This window comes from Hyaena hyaena, unplaced genomic scaffold (assembly GCF_003009895.1).
Source record: "Hyaena hyaena isolate Hyena2069 unplaced genomic scaffold, ASM300989v1 scaffold_18, whole genome shotgun sequence".
Lineage (NCBI taxonomy): Eukaryota > Metazoa > Chordata > Mammalia > Carnivora > Hyaenidae > Hyaena > Hyaena hyaena.
Genome location: NW_024080649.1, coordinates 6,802,419 through 6,826,507, shown reverse-complemented (window position 1 = coordinate 6,826,507; position 24,089 = coordinate 6,802,419). Strand labels below are relative to the sequence as shown.

The window sequence follows — 24,089 nt, the reverse complement described above, 5'->3', positions numbered from 1 at the left end:
AGGTGTCCCAGGGGAATAGCTAGCTGGCTCTGGGGAACAAGTAAGGCCTGGAGAGGTTCATGCTGTCGTGGGCTTCACTCCTATGCCTGTTGCTGTTGGAATAGACAATACTACTTATAGTTATAATGGTGGCAGCTACCATTTAATGAATGATTACTGTGTGCCAGCCACTAGAAGTACTTAGTTAACTTACACAATTTGTAGGCAACATTATTATTCCCCTCACGGTTTGTTTTTGTGTTCTAAAAGCCAAGGAAACGGAAGTTTAGCAAAGTTATCTTGCCAAGGTCACATGTAGAGAGAAGTGTCAGAGCCAGGATTTGCACCAAGTTGAACGGACTCCAGAGCCCACCCTTGTGACTGCAGTACATTGTCCCCTCATCCCTGCAACTGACGTGGTAAGCTGCTCACCTTTTTCTGCTCTTTTCCCGGGTGACTGATGATGCTGGGCATCTCATATGCTTACTGATTATTCACACATTACTTCTGTGAAGTAGAGCCTATTCGAGTCTTTTGCCCTTTTTAATACTTCGAGTTGTTTATCTTATTATTATTATGCAGTAATAGTTCTTTACGGATCTTTTTATTTTCTTTCCTCTTTTTAAATGCTTTTTTTTTATTTTTGAGAGAGAGAGAGAAAGAGAGAGACAGAGACAGAGAGAGACAGAGAGACAGAGCATGAGTCGGGAAGAGCAGAGAAAGAGGGAGACATAGAGTCTGAAGCAGGCTCCAGGCTCTGAGCTGTAAGCACAGAGCCAACGGAGGGCTCGAACTCACTGTGATGCAGGGGTTGATCATGACCTGAGCAGGAGTTGGGCACTTAACCGACTGAGCCACCCAGGTGTCCCTAATTTTTTACTTTTAACTTCTTCCTGTATTTAGCTTTAGAGGGTTTTTGTCACTGTGTCTTTTAATTGGAGTGTTTAGCCTTTTACATTTAAAATAATTCTTCTTTTTAAAAAAGTGTTTATTTATTTTTGAGATAGTGTAAGCAGGGGAGGGGCAGAGAGAAGAACAGAGGATCCCAAGCAGGCTCCGTGCTGACAGCAGCAAGCCGGATGCGGGGCTCAAACTCATAAACTGTGAGATCATGACCTGAGCTGAAGTCAGATGTTCAATTGACTGAGCCACCCAGGTGCCCTAAAATAATTATTTCTATGTTTGGGTTGAAGTCTGCTTTCTTGCTGGTTATTTTCCATTTTGTCTTATTTATTTACTGGTTTACTTAAATACTTATTTTGTTTCTCTGTTGCTCCTTTTCTGCCTCCTTTTGGCTCAACATACAGTCTTTTTTAAAATTTTTTATTAAAAATTTTTTTTAATGTTTTATTTATTTCTAGGAGAGAGAGAGACAGCGAGACAGCGTGAGCAGGGGAGGGTCAGAGAGAGAGGGAGTCACAGACTGAAACAGGCTCCAGGCTCTGAGCTGGCAGTCAGCACATAGCCCGACGCGGGGCTCGAACCCACGAACCGCGAGATCATGACCTAAGCGAAAGTCGGACGCTTAACTGACTAAGCCACCCAGGCGCCCCTCAACATACAGTCTTTTGGAACGTATTTTATTTCCTCTACTGGCTTCTTAGCTGTATTTTTTAATAATAGAGTTTTATTGGTTGCTCTGCATCTGACAGTATGAATTTTTAACTTGTCAAATTTATTGTGAGTCAGTATTTTATCACTTCCCACGTTATAACTGACCCTTCATGCTTCTTACTCACACTTCCAATTTGGCAAGTGCGCCTACCTTACTAAAGTATAATTTTATTGACCTAACCACTCCATATTATGTGCCTTTGCTGTCATATCTTTTACTTCTACACACATAAGAACACCCACCTCACAGTGTTATCATATTTGCTATAAATTGTCAGTTGTCATTTTTAGAAAGTTCTAAGAAGCAGCAGCATATGTGTATGTGTGTGTGTATATGCACTTATTTACCATTTTTTAATTTTTAGTGCTCTCTTTCCTTCCATTAGACCCAAATTTCTAGCTTGTAAAATTTCTAGCTGGTATTATTTCTCCTCAGACCAAAGAATACCTCTTAGAGTGTTGTTCTCTAAAGCAAGTCTGCTGGGAATGAATTCTCTCATGTTCTTTTCTCCAAAAATATCTCCATTTTAAAGGATGTTTTCAGTGAATAAAGAATTCTAGGTTGATAGAATTCAGCGTTTTGGAGATGGCTTCCATTATAACTAAAGAGAAGTCAGAGGTCATTTTTATTGTTGTTTCTTGTTAGATCTTTTGTATCTGGATGTTTTAAGCTTTTCTTTTCTTTTTGGTTTTCAGCAGTTTTACTCTGATGTACACAGACATGGTTGTCTTGTATACCATGGGGTTTTTTTTTTGTATTTCTGCTTGAGGTTTGCCAAGTTTCTTGGATCTGTAAATCCTTTTTGGTTTGTTTTTGTTTTTTTAATCAAATTAGGGAAATTTCAGCAATTTCATTTAAATAGTTTTCTGCTCCATTCTCACTTTCTTCCCTTCTGGGACTCATATTACTCATGAATTAGAAAATTTTATATTTTATCATAGGTTCCTAAAGCTATTAATATTTTTATTCAATCTTTTTTCTCTTTTCTATTCAGATTAGAAACGTTCTATTGATTTCTTTCAAGTTAACCAAATCTTCACATCTCCAATCTGCTGTTAAGCACATCCAGTTAAAATTTTATTTCAGTTTACTGTTGTTTTCTATTCTAGAATATCCATTTAGGTTTTTTTTTAAAAAAAAACATAGTTTCCATTTCTCTGTTGAGATTTCTTATCTGTCTGTACTTGATCATTTGAAATATTTTCTTTTAGTTCTGAACATGTTTATAATAGCTGCTTTGAAGTCTTTGTCTGCTAAATCCAATATCTGGCCCATTTTGGAGTCCATTTTCATTGCCTGCATTTTTCTTGACTATAAGGTCACATTCCCCTGCTTCCTTATGAGTCTAGTAATTTTGTTTGTATACTGGACATTGTCGATGATCATTGTAGAGAGTCTGAATTCTGTTATCTTCCATGTAAGAGTGTTGATTTTATTCTAGGGGGCAGTTCAATCATTGACTTATCACCTTAAGCTTGTGTAGGTTTGTCTTTGTTAGAGCATATCTATAGAAAGCTCAAGGTGTTTTTCAAGACCTTCCAGCTTGGTGGGATTCAGTCTCCAAATTTTGTCCTTCCTACAGATCTTGCCAGTGCTTAGTTTTAGGCTCTTTAAAGGCTTATCCTAATGACATAGTCCTTTCTTTGGGCCTTACTGGTATTTCAATAGGGTTCCTAGGATGTTAATGAGATGTTAATTCAATCTCTCCACCCTGGCTAAGGCAAACCTCCAATGTTCCCCAGGACTGATCAATGTATCTTTGCACCTTTATCAACCTCCTTTAGAAGTTGCTCTCTGATAAATCTCATGTAGTCTCATTTTGTGCATATGCAGTACAGCTCTCAGCCAAAGACTATGAAGGGAACTCCCCACACAGAGTTTTGTCTCTTTCCCCTGACATCTTGCCACTCCATGCATTGTCCGTCTCCTACCCTATAGAAACCAGCTATTTCAACTGCACCAAATTCTAATTTCTGCATTGTCAGTTCACTGGGGCAGTTGTGCTTTGCTTAGTTTAGACTTTAGCTCACTGCACGAAAGTCAGGAAATTGTTCCTTGGCAGAGAGCCAGGACAATTATGGAGATTCATTCCATTAGGTTTTCTTCTCTTTGATAGATTGCAGTATTATGTTGCTGCTGTCCAATGCCTAAGAAGGGGTGTCTCAGATATTTTGTTCAGTTTTATGGTTGTTTATGGTGGGAATAGTAGTTATTCCATCATCATCAGAAGCAGAAGTGCTTTCGTATAGGAGGATTAGGAGGAATTTAACGGAGAACCATAGGGGAGAAGAAGGGGAAAAATAGTGGGGGAGAGGGAGGGAGGCAAACCATGAGAAACTCTTGAATGCTGAGAACAAACTGAGGGCTGATGGGGGTGGGGGAAAGGGGAAGGGGGGTGATGGGCATGGAGGAGGGCACTGGTGTTATATGGAAACCAACTTGACAATAAACTATTAAAAAAAAAAGAAGCAGAAGTGCTTTTGTTTTTTAAAAAAACTTTTGTGTTGTTAATTTTACTACTTATTATTGTAAAGAGATTCTGTGATCTGAGTTCCTTGTCATTTTTACTTAACACTTTAAAACATATATTTACTTATATTTTTCTGTTTACAGCTACAGTTTATGGCTATCTCTATTAGTTCCCTACCTTTCTTGATAAACAAATATCTTTCATTTCCCCATTTGCTTCCCACTAAATGAGAAAAAAAAATTCTTTGCCTTATTTTATTCTTCCCCTTGCTATTACCTATATTGAGGTCATAGGAAATATTCGTTTCAGGTTGCCTTTCAAAAATTATTTGAAATTACCTATCAATTGAATTTTGATTCTTTGTTCATTGTATCCTTATGCTTTCTTCTTGAATTCATTTACTTATTTCAAAAATTTTGCTAATTAAAAAACTTTTTATTTTGTAGTGCTTCTTTCAAACAGAGATTATATATGGGTAGGTTATTTTGAGTCCTTGCATGTTTAAAAATGTCTTTATTTTGCCCTCATAATAGTTTTGTTTGGAAAAGGTTCTAGATTGAGAATACTCTATATCTATGAATAGCTTACTCCATTGCTTCTTGTATTCAGTATTGCCATGAGAATCCTGATGTGATTGTGATTATTTCCTTTTACTTTCTCTAGAATCATTTAGGAATTTCATTTTTATCCCAGTTTCCTACAGTTTTGTTCTCACATATTTAGACTGAGTCTTTTTTTCATTCACCATATTTGGTAAGTTGGTAGGTCCCTTCAATTAGAAAACTCAGTCTTACTTAAACAGCCCTGGAAGTTTTTCTTTATTTTGAAGAGTATTTTCTTCCTTCTATTATTTTGTTTTTCTATTTCAAGACCTCTTATTAGATGGGTATTAGAACTTCTGGACTTATATTTTCTGTGTCATATTTCCTTTCTTTTTTTTTTTGAAACAGCTTTATTGAGATGCAATTCCCATACCATATAATTCACCCAATTAATTTAGTGGTTTTAGTACATCCACAAAGTGGTGAAAGTATCACCACAATCAATTTTAGAACATTTTCATCACCCCAAAAAGAAACCCTGCGTCCATTACCAATGACTCCCCATTTCCTCCTAACCCATCTCTTCTAGCCCTAGGCACCACTAATTTACTTTCTCTTTCTACAGATCTGCCTATTCTGGACATTTCATATAAATGAAATCATACAATATATGGCCATTTGTGACTGGCTTGTTCAGCTAGCATAATGCTTTCAAGGTTCATTGATAAGTTGCATGTATTAGTACTTCATTTCCATTTCTTTTTATTGCCAAATAATATTCCATTATATTTATCCATTTGGGTTGATGGACATTTGGTTTGTTTCCGTTTTTTTTTTTTTTTTTTTGGTTCTTATGAATAATGCTGCTATGAACATTTATGTACAGGTTCTTGTGTAGACATATGTTTTCATTTCTCCTGGGTATATACCTAGGAGTGACATTGCTGAGTCACATGGTAACTCCATGTTTAACCATTTAAGGAATGGCAGACTGTTTTTTTTTTTTATTTTTTTTTTTTTATTTTTATTTATTTATTTTTTTTTTACAAATAGTTTATTGTCAAATTAGTTTCTACATAACACTCAGTGCTCATCCCCAAAGTGCCCTCCTTCATGCCCCACCCCCCTCCCCCCCACATCCATCAGTCCTCAGTTTTTGTCAGCATTCAAGAGTCTCTCATGGTTTGCCTCTCTCCCTTTCCCCCACCATTTCCGCCCTTCTTCTCCCGCTTGTTCCTCCGTCAAGTTCCTCCTAATCCTCCTATACGTGCAAACATATGATATTTGTCCTTCTCTGCCTGACTTATTTCGCTCAGCATAACACCCTCAAGGTCCATCCATGTTGCTACACATGGCCAGATTTCATTTTTTCTCATTGCCATGTAGTATTCCATGGTATAGATAAACCACATCTTCTTGATCTATTCATCTGTTGATGGACACTTAGGCTCTTTCCATGTTTTAGCTATTGTGGAGAGTGCTGCTATGAACATTGGGGTCCATGTGCTCCTATGCCTCAGCATTTCTGTATCCCTTGGGTAAATTCCTAGCAGTGCTATTGCTGGGTCATAAGGGAGTTCTATTGTTAGTTTCCTGAGGAACCTCCACACTGTTTTCCAGAGGGGCTGTACCAGTTTACATTCCCACCAACAGTGTAGGAGGGTGCCCGTGTCTCCACATCCTCGCCAGCATCTAGAGTTCTCTGATTTGCTTATTTTAGCCACTCTGACTGGCGTGAGGTGGTATCTCAGTGTGGTTTTGATTTGTATTTCCCTGATGAGGAGGGATGCTGAGCATCGTTTCATGTGTCTGTTGGCCATCTGGATGTCCTCTTTGGAAAAGTGTGGCAGACTGTTTTTCATAGCAGCTACACCATTTACACTCCCACCAGCAATGTATGAGGGATCCAACTTCTCCACAACCTCTCCAGCACTTATTATTTCCTTCCATTCTTGCCATTTCTTTGTGCTCGTGTGCTAAAGTCTGTGATTTTACCCAGCTCTTTTAACTTACTAGTGATCTTTTCCTGAGTTCTTTGTACTAATCAGTCTTCCTCTCTGATTTCCTATTACAAATATTCGATTTTAAAAATTTTAGGGTCTCTGATTGTCTTCCACAATAGCCTTTTCTTATTTAATAGGTATGATTCTCTTCCTTTATTCCTTTCAGAATATAATATTCACTAAAAGTCCTCTGTTTGCGTTAATGGCTCTTTTATCTTAGGGGTTCCTCTTTGTTGAACAGGTGTTTCTATTTATGGTGGCTTATTTTTCTTCACATGTTTCATGATACTTTGATTTTAAGGTTCTCTGCTAGCTTGTGAATGTGATCTGAGTGGAGCAGTCCACCTCAGTGATTGTAGGAGAAGGGATGACATTCTACTGTGTGGGTTTTGCCAATATCTCTTCTGGAGGTAGGAGATGAGTTCCTAGGTTCTTTCTTTTTTTACTTTAAAATCTTTCCCTAGCTAATTCCACCTTTCACCATAGCTTCTAATACTATCTGTAAATGAGTAGTTTCCATATATTATCTTCAGCCTTAATCTCTCCTGTGAGCTACTGATCTATCTATATATGCTCCTTTTCTTCAAAGCATGTGTCTCATTTTTAATTATACATTCCTAGTACTGTTATTTGGTTAATGCCCTTCTCCTTTCACTGGACAGTGCATTCCATGAAAACAGAGAATGCACCTATATTTGATTATTGCTATGTTGCTAACACTTAGTTTAGGATGTGGCATATATGCTTATAGGTACTTGCTGAACTAATGAATGAATTAGGAGAAACAGCTCATGTGTGAAAGACCCTTTGGTGTCTTCGAGTAGATGGCTCTGAGTTGAATCCTGGCTCTGACATTGCTAGCTGTGTGTACTGAGTGCTCAATACAATGCTGGCCACTATAAGCACTCAGGAAAAGGGATCTTTTCTTATTATTGTCATCTGGTGTTTGCTGGCCCAGTGCTGCTTACTGCTTAAGGAATTTCATGATTCTGTTCTCTTGAGGGGTTGGCTTGGCTATACATGACGGATGGATGGCCTTGCCATCTGGCTCCATCTTAAATAGGCTGGGAATCCTGAAAGCCTTTGTCAGGTCTCTAACTGATTAGCCCAACAGGATAAGGATGGGCTGGCTGTGGGAGGACATCTTCACCCCCAACACCAGGATCATTAACCTTGGGTCAAACGTCCAGGGTTCCAGGGAAATGCCTTTAACATGTGGATACCTTTGCACTGTAGAGTCCCTCCTTGTGGGAAAAGAAGTTCAGCTTGTAGTCTTTCTTGGAGCCAGACAGTACATCAATATAATCAAGGCCTTTTAAGGTAATGCTAAGGTCTGGCTTTTCTGGTTTCACCATTTCCACAATGACCCGGAATCTGGGGGAACACAGGAATACATGAAAAGAGGATAGAGAAAAATAAAACCATTTGCCCAAGAGAAATAGGGAAAGCTGCTATCTCTACTCTTGATTTTATGATAAGCATGTGGGTCCAGGGTTCTGGTCCTCTTTGTCTCTAACAATAACAACACCTACCATTTATTGACACCTGTGATGTGCCAGGTACAGAGTCAGTGCTCTGCATGTGTTAAAGGTATTTAATCCTCACAGTGTCTATAGGAGACACATAAAATTATCACCTCCATTTTGCTGATGAGGAAATGGAGGCCAAGAAAAGGAAACATGCTCAGGTCACATGAATAGTTATAGGAACAACTAGGATTCAAACTTAGGTCCAAGCCTTTATGTACTATGCTAACTGGTGGCCTTCAGTGAGTAAGCCTCTTCTCCTGGCTTTTGGCTCCTTCTCTGTAAAAGAAGGAGACCAGGCTGGTTGTCAATTCCTCTAGCCCTTGTATTCTACTCTACTCCCACTGCAAGTAAAGAACCAAGGGATATCCTTCTCTGACCAGTGGCTTAGGTGATAAGACAGAGCACTCAATAATAACCATCATGATTATCATTTTGATAATAATAAGAACAGCTCAATAAATGTGATTGAGCACTTATTTTATGTCAGGTGTTGTTCTAGGAGAGTTAAGTAATCAGCTATTCATATAGCGCTGACTGTCTGGAAGCTTAGAGTTCAGACAATGCTTGACCACATCAGGGAACTTTGCCTCTGATTCCTTTAGCCCCTCAATGTCTCTAGAGGCCCTGACTGTGGGAAGGGCCAGGCTAGACAGGAGAAGTCCTCCCTCCATCTCCTCCACCCTGACCCCTTGCCCCACTGTCTCACCTCTGGGGCTTGTTAAGCCAGTTGGTGATTGGCAGGAGTTCAACATAGGGTGTCTTACATGGTATTTCGCGGTAGATATTGGCCACGGCTTTGGGGAGCTCAGAAGTCCCATTCAGCATATACAGCCAGCCAGTCCCATCTGGGAGGGGGAAGAAGAGGGTGCCCTAAGGAGAAGAAGAAATGTGGTCAAAATGACACAGAAGGTCCTTTATTAGGTACCTTTTAGGTGTGGCAGTGACACGGGATTAATAGTGACACAGGATTAATAGAGGCCCTTGTATAAGCATAACTCTTGGAAAGCAGTTTGGTAGTATGTTTTAAGTCATAAAAATGTTCATATGTATTTGAACCAGGAACTTCACCCCAGGAAACTTAAGAGTCTCATGCTCTACTGATTGAGCTAGCTGGGTGACTTTACCCTAGGGAACTTAAAAAATCCCTTTAGAGGAAAAAGCTACACACACACACACGTTAGTTAGAATCATTTATATTGATGGCAATTTGGTAGTAACATTCAACAACTGAGGAATACTACATAAATTATGGAACTCTCATTCAGTGAAGTATTAGGCAATCATTAAACATGATTACATCACAAAGACTAGTTAAACAGAAAAATGTTCATGATCTAATGTAAAGTAAAAGTAAACTGAATGGAAAATTGGGTGTGCTCTGATGGCAGCTATGACTGTGTCTGAATAAGGATTGGTAGTGAAGATAGAAGAAAACAGTTCTTGGGGTGCCTGGCTGGTTTGGTTGGTAGAGCATCTGACTCTTGATTGGGAGGTTGTGAGTTCTCTCCCTTGGGTGTAGAGATTACTTAAAAAGAAAAATAAAGCTTTAGGGCACCTGAGTGGCTCAGTTGGTAAACTGTCCAACTTTAGATTGTGGCTCAGGTCATGCTCTCATGGTTCGTGTTTGAGCCCCACGTCGGGCTCTGCGCTGACAGGGCAGAGCCTGCTTGCAATTCTCTCTCTCTCTCTCTCTGCCTCTCCCACCCTCTCTCAAACTAAATAAACTTAAAACAAAACACCAAAGGTTAGAAGAAAACAATTCTCTTTTTTAAGTGTGGAAGATTGTGGCTTCTTTCTTTTAAAAAAATTTTATTACAGTTGTTCCAAGAAAATCCTCCATACATGAAAACATACAGGCAACAAGGGAAGCTTTGGACTCAATAATCTGCATGATTCCCCCTTGTTCCAACACGATTCGTGGGGTTCTCCTCACCCCTCTTGTATGACTCCTCCCCCCCAACCACACAAGAAAGTCAAAAGAGGCAGAGGGAGCCTTAGGCTACCTGATGTTTGCGGTTCTCCAAGTTCATGGTGCGGGGTCTGTAGGTAATCTCATAGGGCTTGTTTTGCTGATGGGGCTCCAGGGTGATGAACTCCGGCCCCTCCCAGTGCTCGCCCTCAAAGATGGGGTGCAGATTCCAGGTCTGGTTGGTGCGGTTTGAAAGCATGATGGTCTGTGTATGTTTGGAGCGTACCTGGCAGGTGAAATTCACCACCTGGAAGAAAACAGACATCTGAAGCAGGCAGTAAAATTTACAATTGAGGAGTTCAAGGAAAGGTTCAGGCTGGACATACATATTTGGGAGTTGTCAGTATAGCAGTGTTTTTTATAAAGGCCAAGAAACTGGATGAGACTGTCAAGAAGTTAAGTGTTTTTAGGAAAAAGAAGAAATTTAAGAACTCATTCCTGACTGGCACACTTCAGTGTTAAGAAAAATCAGAAGAGGAGATAAGGAGGGGCATCTAATAAGGTAGGAGGAAACCCAGGAGAGGGTGATATCCTAGGAGCCATGTGAGGAAAGTGTTTGAAGCATCTTTCTTTAAGGGACTTGTTCAAGGTGTCAAATACTATCAACAGGTCAATGGTTGAGAACTGGCCACTGAATTTAGCAGTGTGGACAGTGTGGCACTTTGGTACAAAACAGTCAAACAGATCAGCAGACAAAAACAGCATTCAGCAATACATACCCGCACATATATGGTCAAATGATTTTTAACAAAGATGTAGGGGCATTTCAGTGGAGAAAGGATAATTTTTTCAACAAATGGTGCCAGAACAATTTAATATCCACATACAAAAAATAAAATCAAAGGAATTTTGATCCATATCTTATGCTACATACAAAAATTAACTCTAAACAGAGTGGAGATCTAAATGTAAAATTTGTGCCCTGAATATATGAAAGGCTCTCAAAACTCAATAATAAGAAAACAAACATCGTAATTAAATATGGACAGAGAAATTGAACAGTACTTCAACAAAGATGATATGTGGATGGCAAACAAATACCTGAAAAGATTCTCAACATCATTAGTCATTAGGGAACTACAAATTAAAAGCCATGATGAGATACATTTTGTATCTATTAGAATGGCTAAAATTAAAACAACCAATGGTATCAAATGTTGGCAAAATAGGATGCAAGCGGAAATATCAGACATTGTTGGTAGAAACACAACCACTTTGGAAAAGAGTTTAGTAGGTTCTTAAAAAAGTAAATATGGGGCGCCTGGGTGGCTCAGTCGGTTAAGTGTCTGACTTCGGCTCAGGTCATGATCTCACAGTTTGTGGGTTCGAGCCCCACGTCAGGCTCTGTGCTGACAGCTAGCTAAGAGCCTGGAGCCTGCTTTGGATTCTGTGTCTCCCTCTCTCTCTGACCCTCCCCTGCTCATGTTCTCTCTCAGAAATAAATAAAACATTAAAAAAAAAAAAGTAAATATATACCTGCTTTATGACCCAGCCATCTGGGTATTTACACAAGAAAATGAAAGCATATGTTCTTGCCAAGACTTGTACCTACATGATTATAGCACACTGAGTGATTCCATTCACATAAGATTCTTGAAATAACAACATTATAGAGATGGATATTAGGTGTCATTTTTACCATAAGTGATTTTCACTGTAAGTGGAACAGAGTCCCCTGTTGTGTCTAGGGACACGGCTAGAAGAGGGTTAACTCAAGCCCACCCCACCCCATCCCTGACTTTTTATTTTATTTTTTAATTTTTTTAAATACTTTTTTATTTATTTCTAGGAGAGAGAGAGAGAGACAGCGTGAGCAGGGGAGGGTCAGAGAGAGAGGGAGATACAGACTCTGAAACAGGCTCCAGGCTCTGAGCTGGCAGTCAGCACAGAGCCCGACGCGGGGCTCGAACCCACGAACCGCGAGATCATGACCTAAGCGAAAGTCGGACGCTTAACCGACTAAGCCACCCAGGCGCCCCCTGACTTTTTATTTTTTAATGAGAGAAGGGAAAAGTGTTTACCCTTTACTTACAGAGGCTGTAAACAGAATTTGACCTAGCCAAAGATGTCAGGGCAATCTTCCTTGAGAATGTGAAGCTTGAGTTGAGAGCTGAAGAATGAAGAGGAATTAACTAAATGAAGAGGGGAAATGAGTATTGCAGCAGTGGGGAAATAGAATATGCAAAGACTCTGTGGTGGGAGGGAGCAGGTCTGAATGTTTGACGATGGCAGATGGCACAGAGGACTGTTTGAACAGAGTCACGTGTTTCTAGAAGGCCTTGCTAAATTCAGTTGTGGAGCCTGCTGGGCCCACTCTGGCCACTGGCCCTTCTGTGGGCAGCAGCTACTGACCTCTCTTACTGAAGGTGGTCCCACGCAGACTCCAGACAGGGTTAGGTTCAGAGGACTGCCTCCTTGGATGAAGCAGAGCAAGTTTTTATAGAGACTCTCCTTGCCCACCTCAGTGGGATGGTAGGTCACTTCAAAAGAAACTTCCATGCCTGCAGTGATATAGCCTTCTTCTGGGCTGATGGAGAAATGGGGCTCAAATTTTTTGACATCCCATTTAAACCTTTTCCAAGACAAAAGGAGATAAGACATTTTACTAGTATCCTGGGGGTGTACTTAATGCTGCTGAGATAAAGAGACTGCCTGGGCTTTTAGCTGAGGTTCACTCCTTTGAATACTCCCTGGGATGTGGGAGGAGGAAGATCACGGGCACAGCAAAGGCAGATGGGGTCAAGGCTAGGTCACTCCTGGGTAAGACAGCTTGGCTGCCTCTCAGACCTGAGCAGGGTGGGAAGTGGCCGCATCTTACCTTATATTCTGCAAGTGACTCGTTGGGGGAACATGCACATGAACACGCTAACAGACGTGTATCCAAGATCACACAGCTAGGATGGGGCCTGGGCTAGGACTGGAACCCTCCTAAGGCGGTGGCTATAAGCACTCCCTGCACTGCCTCTCAGGTCAGAACCAGGAGGGCGGAGACAATGCCTTCATGTGAGAGATGCATCTGCTCTTGGAGGCACTCTTAGTCATCCCTCTACAGGCCATCCCTCTGTGCTTCCAGCACTGGGGCCACCACACTGCACCCTCGGGGCACTGCCCACACTGAGGTCTGGGTGAGGGATGCGTGCACAGCTATGGTGGCATGCCTGGGTAGTGACTGGGCTGGCCACCTGCTAGCCAGAGGGAAGAGCCTGGAGAGGAGAACAGTCAGAGGTATACTCGTGTTCCAATCCCATCTTTCTTGCTCTTGGCCATGTGACCTCAGGTCAATCACCTGACCTCCTTGAGCCTCACCTTCATCTGTGAAATTATGACAATATAGTACCAGCTCACAGGGGTCTGGGATAATTAAATGGGAGCTTATACATAAGAATGTTTAGCACTGTACTTGCACAGTGTAAGTTCTTGCTAAATCCATGATTTTGGAAAAGGAGTCTCAGTTGTCTCATCTGTAAAATGGATCAATCATAAAATTGTTTTGGTATTAAGTAAGAGGAGGCATGTAAAGGTCATATAACATGCACTGAGCAAATGTTCTCTATTGTATTACTTTTGTATAATCCTGATAGCCGCAGTCATCTTAGCAGGGCCACGTCCCATCTTGAGGGAAGGGAGGGGAAATGAATAAAAAACAGCAATGCTTGTAAAACAAATAACCAGTCCGAATCTAGGGCAAATCCAGAGTCAAGAGATCTGTGCTCGGCCTTGGGTGGGGATGCTACTTCTCCTACCTTGCACCCACGTCGCCAGTGTTCAACATAAGGATGCGACGCGTGGCTTGTGTCTGATACACGACTGGCCCGAAGGGGAGATGCTCCTGGTCCAGGGAGATCTCCAGGGCCTGGCAGCAGCCGCTAAGGAGGAAGAGGGGACGCAGGAGCCCCATGCATTCCATGAACACCTCCTCGGAGAAGGGAGGGATGCGTTTCTTCGGGGCAAAGATGACTTCCAGCTTACAGGACTCTTTGGGCTTCAGGGAGATGCTGTAGAATGGTATTAGGGTGATGACCTGCCAAAACAACAATGAGGCTCAGCAACTGAGGGCAGGGGGCATCTGAGGCTTCCATTCCTGGGTCTTGCTGTTAGGGCTACAATAGTCCAGGGGTCAAATCCCACTCTGCTCTCTCCTCCTGGCCGTGTCGTCTTTGGTAAGTTACTTAAATTTTCTGTGACTTATTCCATGGTGAAGATTCAGATCATCTATATAAATGTGTGGCACATAATAGTCATTCAATAAATGTTAGTTTTCTCTCTAGATCCTTGCAAATGACCCCTACTCTCTGGTGCAGGGAATACTAAGATAAGAGGAAATAGAAAACACTTAGTGCTCCCGTGTTTTTCCAAAGACTGCTCCCTGGGCTCCCTGTATCACACTTCCCAGTGTGCTGTTTAAAATGCAGATTCCCAGGTCCTGCCCCATTCCAACTGGATTTTGGGAGAGTTTGGAGCTCACATCTTCAAAAGTACCCTGGGTGACCTGTGTCTTCTAAAGCTTGAGAACAAAACTCCTGTTTAAATTCATATGGTTCCCAATTTCCCTGCCCCCCACGGTTTTGTCCTGGTAGAAATCAACCAAAATCAGCTTTGAGGAAGCCAAAGCTCCTTCCATGCTTGAGCTCCCTGGGTACAGGGTGCCGTGTGGTCACCAGCAGGGGGCTGTGGCAGCAGACAGTGGGCTGGAAACCATGCAGGAGCAGGGATCTCAGTGAGTTCTCCAAACACCACGATGTTGGTGCCAGTACAGGTCACTCGTCACCTCAAAAGGCAAAAGGGGCTAGACAAATGGTCAGGGATCCTGACCCAGCAGCACTGAGGATGGTGATTTGGATGAATAAGGAAGTGGAAGCAAGTCTGCCCTCTGTCTTTGGCCAACATCATGGGCTCTGGGATGAGGTGCTGCTCTTCTCTTGCTCTGGCTAGCTTGCCCAGGCTGCCTCTCTGTATCTAGGAGTCCCTAGATGGTCCACAGTGGCCATGCTGCACTGAATCATACCTAGCTTTCCAAAAGCACAGACCCCTTTGAGCACATGTACCTCTGCCTGCAAGCACACCTGTCCCCAACCTGTCTGCCTGGGAGACACCTCCATCCCATAAACCCAGTACAGGCCTCCCTCCTTGTGAGGGCTTCCACAGCTCACCGCTGTCCTCTGAGCAGCCCTTCCCAATTCACACCCTGCCTCTGCAGTTTCTAGGCTGTTCTGAAATTGTTTCTGTGTCAGTGATCCCTAAAGACCATGTAATTCACCAGATCAGTCTACATCGTGTTCTCCTTGCTACAGACTGAATTGTATCCCTGCCCCCCCCCCACCCCTGACCACGACAATTCATATATGAGTGGCATTTAAAGATGAGGCATTTAGGGGATAAATAGGTGTAGATGAGGTCATGAGAGTGGGATCCTGATGATGGGACTAGTGCCCTTGTAGGAAGAGATGCCAGAAGCTTGATCTCGTGGTCTCTTTGCCAGGTGGGTGTAATGGCAAGAAAGTGGTCATGTGCAAGTGATTATTTCTGGGTGGAAGATTTTGATGAAAATGTTTTCCTTTATGACTTTCCAACTGTCAGGATATATACCTTCATTAGAATCCAGTTCTACTGAATCTCATCCTTTTCTCTTTCGTTCTGCTGCCCTTTGGAGGTATGCAGCCTCTCTGATCCTCGGTGTCCCTATATATAAAGTGAGAATACTAAGAACACTAGCCCTTTACTGTTTTTGTGAAGATGCTTGAGGTAGCACAGGGGAAGCTCTTAGAATGGCCTGGTGCACTGTAGATGCCTGAGAAGTGTGAGCTGTTTGTGTTGCTACCACAGTCATCTCGTCATCCGTGTCATTGGGAAGCATGAAAAGCCCACTGGGAGCCCCGGGCACCAACCTTGGGTTCCTGGAGTTCTGGAATCGAGAACAGGGCTGACTGGCTAAATGTGAGTGGGGCGTGGCTGTTGTTCATGACGGAAACCGTTTTTTTCACAACCTGTCCTGGCAGGACAGCTCCTAACTTCACAATTCTATTAGCTGGATCTAGGACTGAAATCTGTGGAACAAGAAAGAAGGCAGGAAGGGAGGGTTCATCAGTTCCTGGAAAAAAACTATTACGATATGTCTATCCTGGTGAGGCAATGGTGGTTCCTATCAGTGTCCTGCCTTCTTCATGTGGGATGGGCATTCACTCCCCTGGTAAACATTTACGTCCACAAAATACCCACCAAGCAGCTCATTACACAACTACATAATTACAACTGGGTGAAGAGATGTGAAAGAAAAGCCCAGGGTACCTTGAGAGCACATTGTCAGGGCTGAGCCGGCTGGGGGTCCTGGGGCGGCCTCCCTGGGGAAGGCATGTCTACCCTGGGAGCTAAAGGAAGGGTGCCATCTAGTCTGTTTGAGTCAGGGTGGGCCTGCAGCCGGGAGCGAGGGGCACACCGGGAAGACGAGTTTGGAGGTCCTCTGGGATTGTGCCAGGACAAGTGGGAGGCCAGTGAAGCGTGGAGTGACCCAATCAAATGCTTGGTGCTCCGTGGCGATGGGCTGGACAGGGACAGGTGACGGCCATGCAAACAGAATGGTGGTGGCAGAGGTGGAAGAGGAGACATGCTTCCAAGTCCTCATCTAAGTTCATCGATCAAAATGTTGGTCTGGAGGGGCGCCTGGGTGGCTTAGTCGGTTAAGCGTCCGACTTTCGCTTAGGTCATGATCTCGCGGTTCGTGGGTTCGAGCCCCGCGTCGGGCTCTGTGCTGACTGCCAGCTCAGAGCCTGGAGCCTGTTTCAGAGTCTGTGACTCCCTCTTTCTCTCTGACCCTCCCCTGTTCACGCTGTCTCTCTCTCTCCTAGAAATAAATAAAAAAAGTATAAAAAAAAAAAAATGTTGGTCTGGATAGATCAAGGTCAGGCTGGGCCTCGCCCTCAGGACAGCACGGATGCACAGCAAGCAGCAGCCACTCATGCAGTCACTAAACTGCCCACCCCCTGCCCCTCAACGTTCTTTATATCCAGGCCACGTGTTTCCACTGTGACTAAAAAGGTGAGAGTTTCCAATAGCAATCTGTGCTTCTGGAGATGAAAGAACATGTTTAAGTCGCCTCTGGATTTCCCACAAAGTACCTAGTGCAAAATGAGTGCAGAATGAGCGACTGACAGAATGAACAAATCAATGAATCAGTGATATCAGAAGAGACCCCATCTCTGGCTTGGGTGCAGACACACTGGGTGGTAATGTTTTGCCATTTCTCTAGCTTGATGGGAAGGCTGACAGGAAGACACCCCTCTGGTCTTCTCAGTTGCTCAAATGCCCCATGCATTCCTAAGCATCTTGGAAGTCCTTTAGTCTTCCAAAATCTCCTATTAAAATGCAAATATACCGGCCAAAAAGACACCTTAAATGTTTACCAGATACTGGGGAGAAAGGGATTAGCAGCAGGACTTTCATTAGAAGCACCTACTTAGAAGAAATGCCCTCAATCAAATATAATCCTGGGATCTGCGCCTGGCTCAAGAATATTAATCAATGTGGCATTAAGGAAAAATATTTCACAACTGAAATGTATGTCTGCGTGTACATCTAAAATGAATTGCTATTCAAAATAGATCTTGTCTATTAAACCTGAAAACAAAACATGCCCTAATGTGAGAGAAGGACATGCTTGGGATTGTGCGTCTGACAGTCTCAAACTTTTCCAAGAAAAAGAATGTGTCTCCAGTGCCTGTGATTACTTGTACCCTATGATACAGTTAAGTTTGGCGTTGAATACGGTCTATGGTTCACTCAGAGTCAGATCTGACAGCTCCTGGCCTCTGACGGAGCAGCTTGGGGGCAGGACAGGTGGAGAGGGGAGGAAGAGTGGGAGGGGCACAGGTGGCTGTGAGGGCAAAATGGAAGGTCCCAAGCCTGAGGATCTCCCCAAAAGTCTCTTACCTTCATTTCTGTGCCTTTCCCTTTGATTTCAATTACTTGTTGTGAGAGCCCATTGATTTCAAAGGGGATGAGTTCTTGGTAATTGATACTTTCTTGAGGATAAAAGATGATTGGAATCTCCAGTGTCTTCCCTGGCTTTATCACATCGACACGGAAGTTTACCTCAAGGTACGTTGTGTTGGTGTATAGACAGTCTAAGCTAGAAAATCAGGAGGAAGGTGTATAAGTTAGAAGGCCCAGATATTTCCATTTTGTCTACCAAGTAAGAGGGTCTCCAGCATCAGCCTGTGCTGGAGGTGAGAAAACATGTTTAAGATACCCAAAAAGATTGATTCTATCTTCTTGTCTTTCTGAGCTACTGATGGCTTTCCTGCCCTGTTGCCATGGAGCCATGGAAGAAGGGACCTCAGCAGTGATCCAGCCCATACTCTCCAGGGCATAATCAAGTTACTTACCTCAAATTACACCCTAAGATTCTGGCAGAACCAGGCCTCAAACACAAACTCTCATGACTCTCTGCTCAAGGTTCTTTTCACTCTATTTATTCTCTCTTTCTTAAAAAGCCGCACATGGCTTTGTATCCTCTTGTAAGAAGGAAGTGTTTCCTAAAGTAACTGGGTAGCGAAGCACAGAGGAGAGGGGTATGTGTTTTGGATTCAGACACAGGAGTTTGGATCCAGGCTCTATCCCTAACTAGCAATGAGACCTTAGAAGAGTTACATAGCTCATTTGGGCCTCTGTTTCCTTATTGGTAGAACTGGGGTAGTGATAGCTACTTCATAAGGTTGTTGTGAGTATTAAATGAAATAGAGAGACTAAGTCAGTCATTACACAGGGCACAGAGGAGACAGTTCATAATGGTGAGCCATTCTTATTACCACTAATTGCTCAACCACACGGGATCTTCAAAGATCATATCCACTCTAGTCTACCTGTGTGTAGGAAGGCACTAGTTCTCTCCATTATAATATTTTCTTGTCTGTCTTCCAGGTATGTAGAGAAGGAGTCCAGCAAGGCCAATAAATAGAACTTAATGCCTTCATGTAGGACTCAGATTGAATTAAAACATACAGGGAAGATTTTTAATTAGCATTTAAAATCACATGACTCACCATTAAGGATGATAATCACTGCAACAGTAGCAGTAGCAGCAGATAACTATAACCTAGTATTTGCTATGTTCCAGACACTGTTCTAGTGCTCTCTCTAATTTAACCCTCCTAATAGCCCCATAGGGGAGGAGCTATTATTATCCCCCATCCCAAGAAATGAGAGTTTAGAACATGTGCCTCAGTCACACAGCTAGGGAATAGCTGGGATTTGAACTTAGGCCCATGGTATCCAATATGGTAGTCACTAGACACATGTGGCAATTCAGATTCAAATTCAAATGAATTGAAATTTAAAAAATGAAAAGTTCAGTCCCTCTGTTGTACCAGGCACATTTTAGGTACTCCACAGCCACATGGACTTATAGGCTGCCATACAGGATAGCACAGATGTGTAACAGTTCCTTCCTTTAGGAAAGAGCTTTGAGGAGACACGGGTGTCTGGGCCAGTCTCTGGAAATTCTGTTTCAATAGGTCTGGGATAAGGCCCAGAAACCTGGACTGGAACATTCTACACAGAGATGGTGCAGAGACACTGGATTTTAATAAAAAGACTTAGGCTCTGTATGTATCTGTCACTTATTACAAAGTAATAATGGCCTGAGAAAGTCACTTTTTAACTCTTTAAACTTTGGTTTCCACCTTCATTACATCTGGCATTGCCTTATTCACTTCAAGATTTTTCAGTAGAGTAGCTCATGGCTACCCAAGTGTCAGTATTAGTGGTGGGGAAAGGAGACATGGGATTCATGGCCAACTGTGTTTGACTCTTCCCATAATCTTTCTTTTTTCTATTTTGGTAGGACTTCACCTATGTGGAGGCTGTAGGACCCACAAGGAGCTGCAGAATCATCTGGAAGCTCTGGAAAGTCTGCTTACCTCATGGGTGTTTCTTCCTTGTTGGTGACAGCCAAGATTTGTTTGTACGGGGGCATCCCAGCTTGGTAGATGAAGCAGGTCCCAAAGTTGTAGCTGGTGAAGGAGAAATGAACGGCTGGGCTCACAGCACAGCCTGAGATGCTGCATGTAAATGTTGGGCCGTGGCTGACCTGCAGGTGGGAATGCAGGGGGAGTATGATTAGAGGTGTGAGCAAAGGACTCCTCAGGTCTTCAGGTGAAGGAGGAAGGTGGTCAGTGCTTTAAAAAATATATGGGTCCCAAGACTCCATCTGCAGAGATTCTGACTCATAGGTTAGAAGTTTGCTGGCTGGAGAAAAGGAAAGTGGGATAGTCTGCAGTCAGGCCCTGTGGTGGCTACTGCAGCAGTGAGTCACCCTGAAGGCAGAGCGGTGTGGCAGAGACTGCTAGTTACTACCCCACATTTGCTTCCCAAGCGTTCCTCATGAACAGGACTCCGGTTAGTTTTCAGGGGACCTAAGTGAAAATACTTGAGGTCCTATAGTTCTGGTTATCAGGATGTAAACAGAAGACAAGAGGGTGTCCTATTTTGAATACAGAGGCAAGGTCTTACTGGGAAAGTTTATTTATTTATTTGTTCAGGTTTGCCTTTGGGCTCTTCTCTCTTATTTCCACTCTGAATGCAGACATAGGGCTACAGGTGAGATGGTCACGTTGTGACCAGGAAAGGGTAAGAATGAGGCCAAAGGCCCATATGTCAAGGGTGAAAGAGTGGAAAGGTAAAATATGGGTCACCTCTGAATTCTCCACAAGATGATACACATTCCTGAGGGGACATGAACTTACTCTGCTCTTCAGAAAATTTTTATAATATGAAATTTCTTTTTTTTTTTTTTTTTTACAAATAGTTTATTGTCAAATTAGTTTCCACATAACACTCAGTGCTCATATAATATGAAATTTCTTAAGTTGATAATTAATTTAAAACAAAATATCCACTACTCATTCTAAACATCATTAGAATAAACATAATAATCATTGGTACAAGATTTCCTAAATGAATTCATAAATGGAAAACCAGTACACCTGTTACACACAGTACAGCTATTTTTCTTGAATAAATGCCCCTAGGATTGTTGCAAGGCTTTGGTTGATTTTGAGAGTTCTAAAAAAGTTGATTTTTCTGGTTTTCATGCCAGTGTTTTCGTCCCTGTGGAATAACAACCATAGGACACAGCCATTCCCAGAGACATCACAATTTCTTGGTTTTTCATTCAATAACTTATCTTGGAAAAGGTTATACATATTTTATCTCTCTTGCTTCCTTTCCACCTCCCATCTGTCTCCCTTATTTATTTTAATGGCTGCATGGTATTCTAGTGCATGGATGGTGAACTGCTTTTCAGCTGACATTCACCAGGCCCCTCAACTGTGGGTGAGGCCTTTATACTAGAGACTTTGGGATCATCTCCAATACAACCACTCTCCAGGAGCTTCTGGCAGGGTGGAGAAGACAAGACACACACAGGAGAATTAATCTTTCAAGACAGAGTGCTGTGAGTGCTTTCAGCGTCAGGCAATATTAAGTGGTCTCACCTTGATTCTGAGTTCCAGGCCCTTCAAGACACACTTCTTAAATGGTTGGAAAGACAAGGTGGTGTGCACAGTCTGCCCCACGTCCACACTGCCATCAATGGGTGAAAAGTCCAAGTACTGCAGCAGGGCTTTGGGGCCAGAAAGCTCTGCCTGGAAGCTAAAGCTGAACTTTCCAGTGTTGATAAAGCTGAATTCACACTGAACACATTCATTCAACTCCACCTGAGAGACAGAGAACAGAGCAGTATATGGAATGAATGTAAACCATGGTTCCCTTCTCTGGGGTCAGGTTACATAATAGGTTGGGGGAAAAATATCCTTTGGGAAATAGGGATGGCAGATGATGTTAGTGAGTTGAGTATCATTAGCTTAATGTAGTTAGGTATTCCAGCAAGAGTTATGAAGTGCTGGGGGCCTCTCGTACCTAAAGAGTAAGATGGCAATTTAATTCTTAGACCTCCCTTGGTAACCAAACATTCTTCCTGTATGTTTAATACAAGCATTCTTTCCGTCCCTACCATCTCTCTACCCCCTGAAAAATAAAACAGGAAACGTCTTCACATTAAAACTATATATATTCTGAGGATGGAGCTGCTCCTGGCATGTTTCTGTTCTCCTGGTCACTCTGGCTTTTGAAACAGAGCGATTCAGCTAACATTCACTTACACTGCCTTTCTCAGCTAGTGTGGGGACACACACACACACACACACACACAGAGAGAGAGAGAGAGAGAGAGAGAGAGAGAGAGATCAGTGCTCTCTCACACTCTTACTTCATAGAAGTTGATAATGGTAGTCTGGTTGGGAGTCAGGACAGTGATCAAGCCAGTCCTGTCCTTGCACTTGACCTCTGCATTCATAGTGTAGCCCTCAGCCTTGACATTTAAGGTCAGAGGGTGGGCTTTCTTTTTCACATTGCAGATCAAATTAAAGTTCACATCTCCTTCCTGCTTTGGTGTGAAGAAAATATCAATTGGGAACCTGGTTGGGGGAAGAAGACAGCAAATTAGCTGACTAGGCCAACCTGCTAAAACCTGCTAAAGAATATAAGCCTGATGGACTGGCACATATACTATGAGGAAAGAGTATCACCACCTCAAATTATGATGAGTTTTGAAGATTTGCCAGACGAGGTGGGACATTGCTTTATGAATTCACAAATACAGTAGATAGCAAGGAAAAAAACATAAGCATGAGAGAAAATATTGAGAACAAGAGCTTAAAATTCTCAGGGCTCTACAATTCATCAGGAAAATGGACAATGAGAAATAGTAGGACAGAGATGGGATTGTTCATATTAACCTTGACACGGGGCACTCTGGGAAACTTATCCCCCTGGCAGGCCGGGAGCGCCTGCTGCCTTAGGAGGGTATAGTCCTGGGGGACCTTTCCTTTACCTGGACAGTGGTGGGATCCAGCCTTCCACGGGACATATGACCAGGCTGTTGCTGAAACCTTCAGAATATCGGGAGTTGTCCTGGAAGGCAAAATGGAACCCCTGCTCCTCCTTGTTGATGATGTGCACGGTCTCTCTGGCTTCTCTGCCTGAGGAGGAAACACCAGCCCTCAGTGAACACCTCACGTCTGCTCCTGAGGTATCTGGGCAGATACTGTTCCTCAGGCAAGAGGAAACCTCCTTATGAGACATTCAACTTCTGTTCTCTCTTCTTCCAAGCTCTTTAGTCTGTGACCACCTCTCTTCCTTCTTTCTGCTCTACAAGTGACCTTCTTCCCCCTGGGGAATTCCACCTCTTCCTTCTAGAACTTTACTCCATCAATTGCCTGTTCCTGCCAGGTGGCTTCTCTGCCTTAGTCACAACTGTCCTATGATTCTGATGATACTATTTTCTCTCTCTGTTCCTTTGGACCCAATGCCTTCCTACTTTTATTAATGAGGGCTTCACCCTCCCTAGTAGCGCCTTAACTCTGTCAGTATCTTTGTAAATAGTCTCTGCATTGAACTCTTTTGAATCAGAGCTCAGGAATGTCATGAGAGTCCTGACAAGGCCCTGATATATTTTCTATCACTCTTTTTGCCTTTTCTTACTTTTCTTGACTATTATACAGCATTTGTTTTTTCACATAAACATTAGAATCAATTTTTCCAATTCTCCCCCTCCCACTCCTAATCCTTTAGGGATTAAGGTTGCCAGATTTATATATATATATATATAAACATATATGTTATATATATATTAATATATATATAGTGTAAGTATGTCCCAAATATTGCATGGGACGTACTTATGCTGACATAGAAAAAAAATTACTCATTGTTATCTGAAATTCAAAATTGTGCATCCTGTATTCTATCTGGCAACACTAGTTGGGACTCTATGTGGAACTTGATTACATTTGCATTCAATTCTGAGAACTGGTAAATGTTCATATATTGTTTGGGAGCATTTTAATAAGATTTTATAGTTTTCTTCATATAGATCCTGTGCTTTTCTTGTTACATTTATCCTTAGATATTATATAGCTTTTGTCAATATT

At 42.5% G+C, this 24,089-nt stretch overlaps 1 protein-coding gene across 1 annotated transcript in view; it reads right to left on the bottom strand.

Moving 5' to 3' along the window:
- The window catches only part of HYDIN (HYDIN axonemal central pair apparatus protein), a 346,043-nt gene that overhangs the window by 11,025 nt on the left and 310,929 nt on the right, over positions 1-24,089 (bottom strand). The window contains exons 72-82 of the mRNA XM_039223564.1: positions 22,991-23,138; positions 22,367-22,574; positions 21,594-21,815; positions 20,019-20,188; positions 18,031-18,229; positions 15,993-16,151; positions 13,851-14,128; positions 12,460-12,679; positions 10,142-10,354; positions 8,845-9,008; positions 7,833-7,983 (exon numbers count right to left, since the gene is read on the bottom strand). Of these exons, the coding sequence (XP_039079495.1) occupies positions 7,833-7,983; positions 8,845-9,008; positions 10,142-10,354; positions 12,460-12,679; positions 13,851-14,128; positions 15,993-16,151; positions 18,031-18,229; positions 20,019-20,188; positions 21,594-21,815; positions 22,367-22,574; positions 22,991-23,138 (2,132 nt within the window). The remainder of the gene's footprint in view (positions 1-7,832; positions 7,984-8,844; positions 9,009-10,141; positions 10,355-12,459; positions 12,680-13,850; positions 14,129-15,992; positions 16,152-18,030; positions 18,230-20,018; positions 20,189-21,593; positions 21,816-22,366; positions 22,575-22,990; positions 23,139-24,089) is intronic.